This window comes from Protopterus annectens, chromosome 3.part1 (genome assembly GCF_019279795.1).
Source record: "Protopterus annectens isolate FY-2018-M chromosome 3.part1, PAN1.0, whole genome shotgun sequence".
Lineage (NCBI taxonomy): Eukaryota > Metazoa > Chordata > Ceratodontiformes > Protopteridae > Protopterus > Protopterus annectens.
Genome location: NC_056732.1, coordinates 1,071,351,343 through 1,071,365,392, shown reverse-complemented (window position 1 = coordinate 1,071,365,392; position 14,050 = coordinate 1,071,351,343). Strand labels below are relative to the sequence as shown.

The window sequence follows — 14,050 nt, the reverse complement described above, 5'->3', positions numbered from 1 at the left end:
TTAAAGCAAAGTGCAATTGCCTGACCCTTGCGATTATACAGAAGAAATAAACCAAGAGTGTTCCACTCTTTAATAATTTCCCTATAATGTTAGACTGATGATTATCTGCCTTTATTCAGTTATAGGCTGCTTCAGGGTAAATTCTGTTTAGCTTACAAAGCTTACCATAGTGAGGAATTTAATTTATCATGAACCTTTGTAAACAAAATATTTCTATAGGGATGGAGGGTACATATTTAGAATCATTAGGTATAGAACTCATTTAAGAAAAACATTTTAACAATCTCTGGCCTGTTTATGGAACAAAACACAATTATTAATAAGGCAAAGTGAGACATTTGTAGTTTTCAAGAGTTCTTTACTTTTGTTTCACAATGGTGTGGTGAAGTGAAAACTCATCTTTACAAGTTATCTTATGCATGCAGATTTTAACTTTATAGAAACTGTAGCTGAATGATCAGAGTGAAATGCTGATGTGGAGTGCTTTACATTTGTAAGTATGCTTAATAAAACATTTTTCATGACTCGTGTTTTTTCTTTCTTATTTGTTGTTAGCTGTTTCCTCCAGTTGATTCTTCTGGTGTAAGCCTTCAGCCATCTGGACAAGCCCCACCTCAACTACCTCAGCCTGCAGGGCACATCACTGCACAACCCACTCAGATCCAAGTTCCTCTTCCTCCCCAGACAGCAGCAGCACCACCAGCACCTCAGCAACCAGCTGCACAGGTACCATTTTATAATGTTGATGTGTACTTGTTGAAGTGGGCGGATGTAATGTAAAGCAACCCTAAACTGACTGTACTACCTCCAAACAGGCACAACTAATATTTACATGCTGTATGGCTTTTAGATAGTTGTCCTGCTTGAGGAGCAATCCTGTTAAAATAAAAGCTTTATCCACATGCATTTTGCTCAGTAGACATCTAATAAGGAATATGACTCAAACAGGCTTATTTGCATGCTCAGATTCCCCAGGTGTGTTCACACTTGTCCAAGTATATTGGCTGGAGTTGACATTTATTCATATTTTTTCACTTTTTTTCTTTCAAGAGTTTAATTGTATATAGCTGCATGTTGGCAAGTTGAGGTTGGTTTGAGGTCAGGGTACCTGAAATAAAGAGCAAGACTGTCTTTGCATTGGGTTTCAGTGATTATTGCTTCTTTTGAGTGCACTGACCTCAGAGTGAGAAGAATAAAGTAAAGGACACACGGACAATTTGCCTGTAAAAACAAAGCAAAAGAGGTAGGTGGTTCAAGCTTGGGTACATGGATATGTCGTAGTGGTTCTGTTGGCAAAACCTAAAGTTTCAAGGTCTTTTTTTGTTTTACTTTTTAGTACAGTTTACTCACTTATTGTTTTTCCTGCTATGGTTTTTAAGGATGCATTCGCACTTCTAATTAAAGAAATAAAAATATAATGTCTTTTTTGTTTCATGTCCGACTTAGCTCAGGGGAGTAAGCTGTTATAAGCTATGATTTCTTTGTTGTTCACTTGTTCTAAACCATGAAACATACTTGAGTGCTGCCTGAAAACTGGCACTTGTGCTTGGATGACAAATTAAATAAAATAAGTTGCCTGTTAGTTAACTTTGCAAAATGTTTTGAATGTTTTTCTTGAACAAGCAATTGTACATTAATTCTGCCTGTAGCTGTACACTAATAAATTTCTTCCATGCAAGTGATGTGATTTGGATGGGCTGTCACATATGTAGTCCACAGTCCACTGCATTATCATAGAACTTCTCAGCAGCTAAAAAAGAAATTGGTATAGCCAGCTTGTAAACACATTTGTGCCTTCATCTGTCCCGTACTTTGTATGCCGTACCTTCTGTTCTTAGGCTAGTATTCAACTGCATGTGTTGGTGTGTAACATCAAAAAGTTAAACCCTTAAGGGCTGAATGTAGTTATTAATACAGAGTAATACATTTGAATGTTTTTGTAGTGTCTTCAGTTATATGTGCCCAGATGTCTGGGAGCACTGTTCACTCTGTCACAACCCTATAGGTAAGGCTGAAATGAGGAGAATTAAGAACTAGGAGGGGAAAATGGCTAAAATTTCTCCATTCTGCATATGATATGTATGACCTTTCTTAAGCAAATCTGTTGTAAGGCTTGGCGGGGGTAGTTTTTTCTTGACTTATGAGGCTGCAACAGAAATGTTCATATTTCAACCCAAGGTGTCTTGGGTGCTTTGCATGTTAAAGAAGGAACCACTTAACTGCCTCTCTGACTTTCTTCTCCCACCCCTAAAAGGCCATCCTTAGGATTCTTTTAAACAAGAAATATCTTTATTAAATTATCACTTATGACATAGGCAGTCATGCATTTATATAAATGAAAACAAACCATATTGACATTTTTAGTTGAAAACATTATACATCACTTATCTATCCAGTCATCGTCAGTCAAACATTAAATAGCTCATTCAAATCCTGCCTTCTTTTAAACTTCATTCCTACTCCAGAACGTTATTCTGCATGTATTGTTCCCACAATTCCCATTACCCTTTTCTAAAGTTCTCATTTCCAGTTGTTTTATCTCTGTTACTATATTCAGTACTTTTAGTACAGTTGCGTTTGACTTTGATTTCCATTTTCTAGTAACTGCTTTTTTGGCAGCCACCATAATTAGACTAGTCAAGGCTTTACCATGTCTAGGAAATTCCAATTCTGTGTCATATCTCAGAATAATCATTTTCTTAGATATGCCAATTTGCTTACCCAGTATTTCTGAGAGTAGTCTCGGGGAATTTGTCTGCCAACTCATTACACTCCCAAAAAATATGGTCCCAATTATCTTTCTTCCCCATCACACCTCCAATATTTGCTGTCTACCTGAGAAAATTCTTTGGAGTCTACTCTGGGTATAAATATACCTATGTAAGCACTTCCAATCAAAGATCCTAAATCCTGTAGACTTTGTTGCATATTTGGGAGACATACATATATCCCCTCATTGTTTCTTTGTGAATTGCTTATCCAGTTTGTCTTCCCAATCCTTTCCAGTGGCGGATCCAGGAATTTGCAAAAGGGGGGGGGGGGCACGGTTTGATTAGTTGACTACCGGGTGGGAGAGGGAAAGTAGAACACTGGGTTTAGAGTTTGTGGAAAAATGACCTTAAGAAGCTCTAACATCATCTTGGTAAAACCAGTTTTTGAGCATTTTGGTTTTTGAACTGGAAAAAATTCCCAGGGGAGTGGTTGTTAGTCATGCAGAGACTATGTTACAGACATAAGGCATGGTCACATGACAAAAAATGTATGAACAAATGGAATGAGTACTGAAATGTTTTTATTTATTATACCCAGGCAATGATTACAGGATTACAATGGTTACCGTCGCATCCAGAATGTTAAATAACATTATGACTATGTTTTATAGATTTATCCTTGCATTTCCACATGCAATTGGCTTGTTAAAGGATCACAGTTCTCTGTTGTTAATCTATTGCGTTATCCATTGTTTTTTTTACATTCTTTTTTTATCTATTTTAATTTCTCTATTTTATCAAATGCTACTTTCAGTGGGTTGAGGTTTTGAATTTTATCACTGTAATTGATACTGTTGCATGTTTTAAGACTATTTAATGGGTTTGATAAAGACATTTCTACAAGAAAAAAAAATGTTTTAAGTGAATGAATATATGCCTTGTCAGAAAATACAAAGAAGCCATTGTTTAGAAAACCCTGCTTATAAAGACCACCCTCATAGTGTAACAAGTGAAAGGACTGGTGACTAATTTAGTATTTGGATTCATAGCACTTGACCCACTCATGGCTTCTACCTCCTGCTTTTTAGTGCTTAGAAATTGAGAAGATGCTAACATTCCATACTTACAACTAAATAGTAATGCAGAGTCCATTTATTAGCATATAGGTATGTTATATATACACAAGTCTTGAGATGGTGTTTTTATTTGTCTTAGTGACCTTGTACCTTCTAATAAAGTTAGTGATGCTATTGGCTTTCCAGATCAGTAAATATAATTCAGTTGGCGCTCTCTTGTTGTCTTGTTGTGTCAGTGCCAATATTAGTAGACACCCTTTTATGGGGATTCAGATTTTAAACAAGCTAGCCCTCTAGCCAATTAAGTAAAGGAACACTAAAACTTATAACAGCAATTCCCAGCTCAGAAGGGTGCAGACTAGCCTCTCCTGCCACAACAGTCTAGACCACAAACCTTTCTAATATAAAATAATTGGTTTGTAGCCCAAGTGCTTAAACCAGAACAAATATACTTAGAATAACAATAAGCCTTCACCAGCAGTTCCCAGCTTAGAAGAGTGGGTGCTACCCTCTCCTTTTACAAGACTGTAGACCACAAACCTTCTTAATGTAAAATAACTGATTTGGAACCCAACTGCTTAAATCAGAACTAAGATTATTAGAATAACAGTTACAGTGTAATAGTGTTACTAACAAGTAGTAATAAATGCAGCAGATTAAATGGAACTGAACACTTTAAGAACTTTCAGCAAAAAGCTAAATAAAGAGAGAACAACAAATAAGGTAAAAGCAGCTGAATAAAGTGGATTTTATTTAGGAAGTGGGAAGGTAGGAAACAGAAGATAATTCAAGTTTAAGAGACTAAGGGGGAGGCCCTCCCCAATTGATGTCTCAGTGCCCAGCAGAATGAGCTGATGTGATGAGACTGGGAGGAATGTCCAAAATAAGAGTTATATTATTGATGGGCAACTCAAAAGACACCAAGTCTAAAAATACAACAGGAATAAAGCAGATGGGTGGGAAAAATCAAATGCAGACAGAGGTCAGCAATAGTCAAGCAGAGATTGCAAGTCACACAGCACTACAGCTAAATAAAGATGCTACTACTAAATATCTGTAGTTAAGTGAGCAATGTTATTTCTCAGCTACTCCTACTAATTAGCTGGATGTTATTCACTGTATGCAAAAGAATTTTTTCTAACTGACCCCGGCCAAGACCTGTTAAAACTTCAAAAAAGGGCAAAAAAAACTTAAAACAAAACAAAATGTAGCTCCAAGCCAAAACCAAATGCAGACAGAGATCAGCAATAGTCAGGTAGAGAACAAGTCATACAGCACTGCAGTTGAGTAAGCTGCTAAAGTTCAAATAAATGCAAGACAGCATTCAGTATCTTCTAAGCTTACTGTGAACCTGAAATTAAGTTTATTGAAAGAAAAGGGTGCTGAGTGTTATGTTTATGCAGCCAGTAACTTTATTACAGAAATGCTTACAAGTTGTTATTATTGCCAGGTTTAGCCTTTGCAGTTCCAACAAACCTAGCTACAGCTTAACTTTATTGATGCCGTGACTTTTTAATTATGTTGTGCAGTTCATATTAGTAATGAATTATCTGCTTAACACTTGTGTTGAGTGTGTGATTGTTAAAATCTATGTGGAAGAAACTCCAGTAAAATAAACACTAAACCAAATGTCACTCATCAGCATGCATCTAGCCAAACACCCGAATGCAAGGACTCGTTTTTTTGCCTGGAGCCACAGTTAACTTGAGCTACTATGATGAGCTAAGTCTTTAGTGGGTCAACACACCTTTGCACAGAAAGCCAGTAGACTGCTGCCCTTTGGTTATCTTGTGTCCAGACCAGTGTTTAAAAAATGATGATAAGACTAGAAGTACAGAAACAGTTAAATGCATTAGTTGTACAGCAGCTTGCAATATGGTCTTTGCTCCTCTAACAGGGTAGTATTATAAATGACAGGATTGTGCTAGTTGAGAAAAGGACCAAGAAGCTAGTAAGTAGCCACTAACAGAACCAAGGGATAACAGGGACGCAGGGTCTGTCAGCCATAGAAGTGTTATTTGGTAAGAATAAACAATACTGTCCCAAGCCTATAAAGGCAGATGTGCAAGGTAAAAGAAAAAAGAAAAAAAAATGTTGAGGTACTTCATTTTTGAAGATGTTCAATTTTTGCACAGTACCGCAATTTTTCATAAAACAAGTATCCGTTGCTACAGGCATTTTGCATTGCAATACTTAATTCATTCTAACGTGTACAGTATTGTGCATGTGTGAATTTATTACATAATGGAGATAAATGTGTGATTTGATTTAGTTTAATATAAAGTAATGCAGCACCTTCAGCTAAGGATGTGCAACCTCTAGGGCAGCGTACAATAAGAATTTGGTAAAGCTTTGCTGGGGACAGCTAGTGATGGGTAGATTGATAAAACTTCACCTAGTAAGACTGTAATGTACATTACATGACGGAACTCATCCGCACTTGTTTCTGCTACACCATCCCATTGGCTAGTACGTGCTGATTTGCAAATGGATGAATCAGCTAATATGAGCTTTTTACTTGGGGGGGGGGGGGGATGCTATGCACCCAGAGGCATTCCTGATTCTGCCTCTAAACTTCATTCTGTGCCTCAGAAAGTCAGTGATTTTGTGACAAAATAGTGACTGCTAAAGTTGTTCCAGACTCTCAGGCATATTAAGCATTACAGTTGCAGACATAAAATCCATAGTAATACAAAATCCTCATATGATATCAACTCAGATTATTTTAGTTTTGCCTCTGGTTTTGGTGAAGACAAATATTTGCCCCCCCCCCCCCGCTTCTAAAATACTGAGTTTTGATCTTTCAGTCTGATTCACTTTCCCTCTCATACCCATAAAAACACACATAGAACCTATAAACTGTCCCTGATTTTCTACTAGAATATTTATGGTTTTGTCTTGTATATTTACCCTGTCTCAAGTAATAAAAAAATGATTATCTGGTGATTCACATTCTAGTCAGATGGCCTCTGAACACCACACAGTAGAGTTTTAAAGTTGTGCTTCAAAAATGAATCTTGGTGCAAAAAACATATATATATTTTTTTCAAATTGCCCTTCATTTGCAACATTTCCAACAGTCCCATTTGACTTTGTTTCCTTACCTCTGAACTTCTTCTGACTATTAAAGATCATAGCAGACAATCCAAAACAGGACCATTTTCTTATTTTCAGTTATGATCGGCTTTCAGACTGCATGCTTGGTGATTATGAATATTTGTCAATGCTTTATTTATTTAGTAAAATATGCTGTAGGACATTTCGTCAGTGTTGACTTGATACCCCAACCCCATGTACAAAATGGGGGGTGATGTACATATACCCTTAAACAGGTCTTATTTTGTGTCTTAAACTATAACCACAAGCAGTGCAAAGGACTGGGCTTCATTGTTTTTGCCAGAATAAAAGACAGCTTTTAGAAGTTGAGCTGTTTCTGGTTGTTTCTGTAATGTTGAGGGATTTCTGGTACAAAACAGCAGTAGCTTCTTATCACAGCTATGTAAAACTTTTTGCTCTAATAACTTGGGACATTTGCCATTTTTCTCGTGTGTGTTTGCATGTATACATACACACACACACACACACACACTCTGGTCAGGAAACAACTGTCCAAATAGGGAGATGTCTTAAGGAAGGAGAGATGGGTAGTTTATGTGCAAAGATCTGTCATCTGAAGGTGTGAATGAATGCATGTGCATGTCAGATTTGAGGTGCTTCTTTGTACAGTCAGGAGTAGTGGGAAAGGAGTATTCTGCTGGCACTGAAAAAAGAGGCATTTCAATCAATACATCTGAACTGTCCCTGATGATGACTCAAAGTTTAGCTCCATCTCTTTTACTCTGTCCTAAACTGGTGCCGTTTGGAGAAAATCTGGTGGATTACCCTTAATAAATGATGACACCTTACAGGCATCTTTTACTTCAGGGAATATGTTTTTAATTCACATTCTCTAATTCTGTCAATGTCTCAAGTTAATAATACTAATATTTTAAGTGTGGCTGATTGCCCCTAATAATTTCTGGATTTTCCCTGAATGGTTTGACACATGGTTCCAGAGGTTCTTTGGGAAAATATCGGGCATCCAGTTGTTGTGGTCAGTCATGGGCAACTCGAAAGGTAGGGACACTCCTGACTGTCGTGTGAACAGGCTGTCTGCCTGATAGAAACTGTAGTGGCTGGTAATCTAATCTTCTTAATATCTGATGTGATTTAATGGACAGTTTGTCCAATGTGGAAAGTCTAACAGGCAAATATTTTTATATGAACCATTTTACCCAAATAAGAAAAATAGACCACTGCATAATTCGGGTGAAATGAATCAGCTTTTATAATGTCACACTGAACCTATGAGATTGCCATTCTTTTAAAGTTAGGTTTCCACCTTCAAAAAAATCAGACTTGAACTCGGTGTCAGTAACATAGCTCCCAAATAAAATAATGCTCTTACAAATTTAGAAAGTTGGTGGAATACCAGGCTTTACATTAACACATATTTTCTAAAACTCAAATGTCTGTCATTTTCAGTCCCTGATGGTTTGTTTGCCAGTGATTTGCCAGAAAACTAACATTTTTGAGGAAAATAAGAAAAATGAGCGGTAAAATCAGACCATTTAACCATGTTACCCAAACAAGGTATTCTCTCAAGTGTAAAGCTTTGGCACTTCTACAACTTCAGGAAAAAAAAATACCTTATGGTCAACAGTAGTCTCGGATCACTCACATGCATGACAAATTGCAGCAATTCTCCTTAATAATACCTTGACTCTGCAAACACATTAGGAACTCCCAAAGTCAATGTCTGTCATTTTCAGTCCCTGATGGTTTGTTTGTCAGTGATTTGCCAGAAAACGAACATTTTTGAGGAAAATAAGAAAAATGAGCGGTAAAAATCAGACCGTTTAACCATGTTAAGAAAAATGAGCGGTAAAATCAGACCATTTAACCATGTTACCCAAACAAGGTATTCTCTCAAGTGTAAAGCTTTGGCACTTCTACAACTTCAGGAAAAAAAAATACCTTATGGTCAACAGTAGTCTCGGATCACTCACATGCATGACAAATTGCAGCAATTCTCCTTAATAATACCTTGGCTCTGCAAACACATTAGGAACTCCCGAAATCCAGACTGTCTGACAAAAACTCTCAGTTTCTTTTTTCACAAGACTGAAAGAATCATACATCAGGGACCTCACCATAACCTGCCTAACTCAGCTACAGTGGAGATGCAGTTGGCGGAGCAATTGGTGATTGTCAGATCACCTGACTGCAACCTCCAATCACATCCCCGATGCACGTTTCATTGAAAATGCATATTAAAACTGAAAATGCACTGTTTTACTGGTACATTTTCCTTTTTCAACACGGTGCAGTACGTCGAAACAGTAAAATCAATATAATTTGAAATTGGAAAATGTACCATTTTTAGCAGTACATTTTTCTGATTAAAAAGAATGGTGCAGTGCACTTTCTTGTTCAGGAATTGACAGCTTTAAAAAGGGGGCGGCGCGCGCCCCTGCGCCAATGCCTAAATCTGCCACTGCTTTCTGTAATCACCTCTGATTGCTATAGTTATCATGCAGTATTGCATTTACTCTACTAATTATTCCTTTTTAATAGTAGTTTCTGTTTTAGATTTTACTGAAAACTCTACAAGTGCTGGGTTTTCACTTAAGATCCCCCTATTGCTTTCATTTTGCCTATGCTCTGATAGGGAAGGCAGTATCTAGCCTGCAGTCCAAATAAATTCTTGGCCTCTTGCCATTCTGTTACCTTTTTCTCTCTAGTTATTTGTTCCCAATACCTTGGTCACTTTGCCTTTTTTCTCCAATAAATTACAGTCCCGTTACTTATTGTCTGTATCCCTATTTGCAGTCATCCCTATTGGCAGAATCTCCTTTCTCCATTCCCATGTTGGCTTAGTTATTTTTATTTAACATTTGTTGACCGGGAAAGTCCAACTGGGACAGAGTCTATTTTCAGCAGAGGCCCGGAGAGAAATGCTCCAGATGCATGACTTTGGACAGTATATTTATGTCTTAGAATGCTTTCTGCTATTTTATGAATATAATATTCTGTATGGTTATTGTTATTCTCCTTAAGGATCTGCATTCAAAATCCTAGTCTCTGATCATCCCCCCCCCCCCCCCCCCGGTTTCATCAGCATCCCTATCCACTTTGAATTATAGCTTTCTGCTTGTGCTGCATGTAGGAACCTTAACTGTGTAGCTCTTAAATACCTCTGTCAAATCAGGTAATCCCAAACCACCTTGTTCTGTTGGAAGAATCAGCTTATCCCAATTGACTCTTGCCATCTTCCCCTCCCAAATAAAATAGTTCAGCTCTTTATTATTTGCTATCCACAACTTCTCTGCTGGTTGATAAAAATTATGTCTGACCTACGTATAAAGCTAAAGGGACTAAAACATTTTGACTGCTTGTATCTTGCCATCCATATCCATTAAACCAGAGCTTCCAGTTTCACAGTTTTTGTATGTTCTGTTTAGTCTGTTCCCACATATCCTTAGCTGCCACAACAGAATCCCTTTTAATCCATACTCCTTAGTGCTTCATTTTATCATGTTCCCATAAGTGTGGATATTGCTGAACCAATTAGTATGTGGGTACATAGTTTACAGCTATTGTCTGTTTTAGCATCATTGAATTTGTTTCCTGAAAAGATTTGAAACAATTTAAAAATGTTCCACAACACTGAAATGTCCTTTTCTGCTTTATCAGGTATAAAATAATGTCATCTGCAAATAAAGCCACGTTTTCTTGACTACCATACCAACTATATCCTTGAATTTCTGAGTCCATTATTTTGTTTGCCATTGGTTCTAAATATAATGCAAATAACAAAGGGGAAAGAGGACAGCCCTGCCTGGTTCCTCTGCTCAAACAGAAATTATCAGAAAATAACCCACCCACTTTAATTTTCACTTCTGCTCCCTCATATATCCTCCTAAGCAACCTTACAATTTTATAAGGGAATGCAAATGCTTCCATTGACCTGCTCATAAATCCCAGCTGACTCTGATGAATGCTTTCTCTGCATCAAGGCCCAACAGCAACAGTGGTATTTTCTTACATTCTGCTTCCCCCAGATCATCATAGTTTTGTTAATGTTGTCAGATGTTTGCTTCCCCTCCACAAAACCACATTGATCCATATTGAGCTTTGCCATTCTTTTAGCAATTATAGACATAAACATTTTATAATCATGGTTTAGAATTAAAATGGGCCTCTATGAAGCTGGATCTGAGGGGTCTTTACTCTCTTTAGGTATTACAGCCACCGTAGCTTTCTAACAGGATGCTGATGCTTCTCCTCTTAAAATATTGTTAAATTAATCCTTCCAGATCTTTATCCATTTTTTCCCCTCCTAGCTTCCAGAGATCCACAGAAATACCATCTGTTTCTGAGGACTTTCCTGTAAATTGGTTTATGCATCACCATTTTCTCTCATCTTCTGCTATCCTGTTAGAGATTGAGCCTCATCTGTTTCTAACCTTGGCATATTTAATTCTTCCATAAATATTTCCATTTGTACCTTTTTTGATTTCCACATTCTCTGTTTATACAGGTTTTCATAACATTTCCAAAATATTTCTAGTACCTCTACAGGATCTCTTATATTCCTTGTTAAAGGCTCCCTAAGCCTGTCAACAACCGTTTCTACTTTCTGTTGATTGATTAGTTGTGCTAAAAGTCTTTGTGCTCTGGAGTTCTTATCAGAAAACAGTTGCTTAATAGCAGTCTTTCTAAACTCCTGCAAATCAGGGTCATCCCTTATTTCCTGTTTACAATTCTGAAATTGCTCCTCTTGTTCTGTGAGATTTCCCCCATTCTTCAATACTTTAACCTTTGTCAGTCCCTCTAAATAATTCTTGCTACTTCTAAAATATATCTCTCTCCCTTATTTTCACCTTATTTTTAAACTCCATTTTAATTTTATCCCACTTGTTAGCTGCATTTGTTAGCTGCATTTTAAGACGAAATTTCCATATTTAAGTTATAACTCCCGAATAATTTCCACTAACCCATTCCTTAAATTTCTCTCTCTTCAACAAATAGGTGGGAAAGCACCAGTGTCTCATTTTTTCATTACCTTGCATTTTTATTTTAGTTATTGGAAGTGTATCAAAATTGTCAGTTAAATGCACTGGTCCTGTGAAATGCAAGTTCTGTCTAGCCCAGCTCAGTTATATCCTGAGGAATATGTTTATACATTCTGAACTCCTACTACTGAATTCACATCTTCCATGCCAAATATATTTCATAAATTTCTTCATAAATTTACCCTCTTCTGTTGTATTTTCCCTTTTGGACCCCCCAGATACATTCTGATTGCTGCAAATCAAATTCAAATCCTCACGTATAAGTAGTATTCCTTGCTGAAAGCTGATTATTTCTCTCGGAATTTTCTTAAGCTCCATTATAGCAGTTTTAGGTTAAATGTAAATGCATGCTAGTGTAATCCTCCTCCCTTGCCAGTAGTCCATTAGTAATACAAATCTACTGTTATTATCTTTATCTTTTTATTCTCTTCTATCACTAATGGAGCTCCTATTGCAATTAATATATGTACTCCCCTTCTCCTTTGTTCGTAGGTTCATAGGTAGGTACTAGGCTATTGGCCCTAGGGCCTATACAAGCCTAGCCAAAAAGGTACCTTGGCTTTTGCCACCCAAGAAAATTATTTTTCTGTGCCCCTGTCAAGCAGAGCCACAGAAGCGATCGCCGGGGTGAATTTCCTATTTCCTATCCAATCATCAAGATTTTTCTTGAAGAGTGCTAATGAGGAGCTCTGTTTGACATAGATAGGTAGTCTGTTCCAGAGTATGGGAAGTCTCTGTATTTGTCCCAAATATTCCACTAAATAACCATCTTGAAAACCTTTCTTTATCAAATTCATATGATCAGTTCTTTCTAAATGTGTTTCCTGTAGCATAGCTGTTTGCACACTGCATTTTTAATATACTTTACTACTTTCTTTTTGTATATATCTATGAGACCATTTAAAGATTATAGAAAGTGTTTTCAGTATGTTGAGAAGTTATTTCCACCTGTAATCTGTAACAGCTTTTTTATTAAATGTCTAATTCCAGGTTTTGTGTGACATGCATATACTAATGTTTGGTAGGTTGATTTTTATACAGTTGTTTCTTGTCACATCCATTTGAATCTGTCATGTCTTGCAGAACTTTTTGTTTTGGTTAAAGCTCTTGAACAAAAACAAAAATACACACCCAAAATGCCCCTAAAACCTATTAACTTGCAGCAGATATAAAAAGTGTACACATCCCTGTTAAAATGGCAGGTTTTTGTGATATAAAGAAAGAGACCACAATAAATCATTTCAAAACTTTTCCCACCTTTAATGTGACCTATAACCTGTACAATTCAGTTGAAAAACAAATAAATCTGTTAGGGAAACAAATATAAAAAATAAAAACGTAAAACAAGCTGGTTGCACAAGTGTGCACACCCTTAAACTAATACTTTGTTGAAGCACCTTTTGATTTAATTACAGCATTCATTCTTCTTGGGTACACACCTGCCATCAATTAGAGAGACACTGATTAACCCGAAATAAAGTTCAGCTGCCCTAGTAGGATTTTCCTGACATTTACTCAGTTGCCTGATACAGCAAAGGCCATGGTTCACAGAGAGCTTACAAAGCATCAAAGGGATCTCATTGTTGAAAGGTATCAGTCAGGAAAAGGGTACAAAAAAATTTCCACAGCATTGGATATACCATGGAACACAGTGAAGACAGTCATCAAAAAGTGGAGAAAATATGGGACAACAGTGACGTTGTAAAGAACTGGACGTCCCTCCAAAATTGATGAAAAAAACAGATGAATATGGTCAGGGAGGCTGCCAAGAGACCTACAGCAACACTGAAGGAGCTGCAGGAATTTCTGGCAAGTACTGGTTGTGTACTATGTGACAGCAATCTCCCATATTCTCCATATGTCTGGACTATGGGGTAGGGTTGCAAGATGGAAACCTTTTCTTAAACAGAAAAACATCCAGGCCCAGCTAAAATTTGCAAAATAATACATTGTCTCCCAAAAGCATACGGGAAAATGTGTTATGGTCTGAAGAGACTAAGGTTGAAGTTTGGCCACAATTCCAAAAGTTACGTTTGGCTCAAAAACAACACATCACATCACCAAAAGAACACCATCCCCACAGTGAAGCATGGTGGTGGCAGTATCATGCTTTGGGGTTGCTTTTCTTCATCTGAAACTGGGGCTT

The 14,050-nt window shown here is 37.1% G+C and overlaps 1 protein-coding gene across 1 annotated transcript in view; it reads left to right on the top strand.

The window, feature by feature from the left end:
* LOC122798354 (serine/threonine-protein kinase OSR1-like) overlaps positions 1 to 14,050 on the top strand; it is a 2,305,884-nt gene that overhangs the window by 1,481,991 nt on the left and 809,843 nt on the right. Inside the window, exon 13 of the mRNA XM_044067206.1 lies at positions 556 to 726. Coding sequence (XP_043923141.1) covers positions 556 to 726 — 171 coding nt within the window. The remainder of the gene's footprint in view (positions 1 to 555; positions 727 to 14,050) is intronic.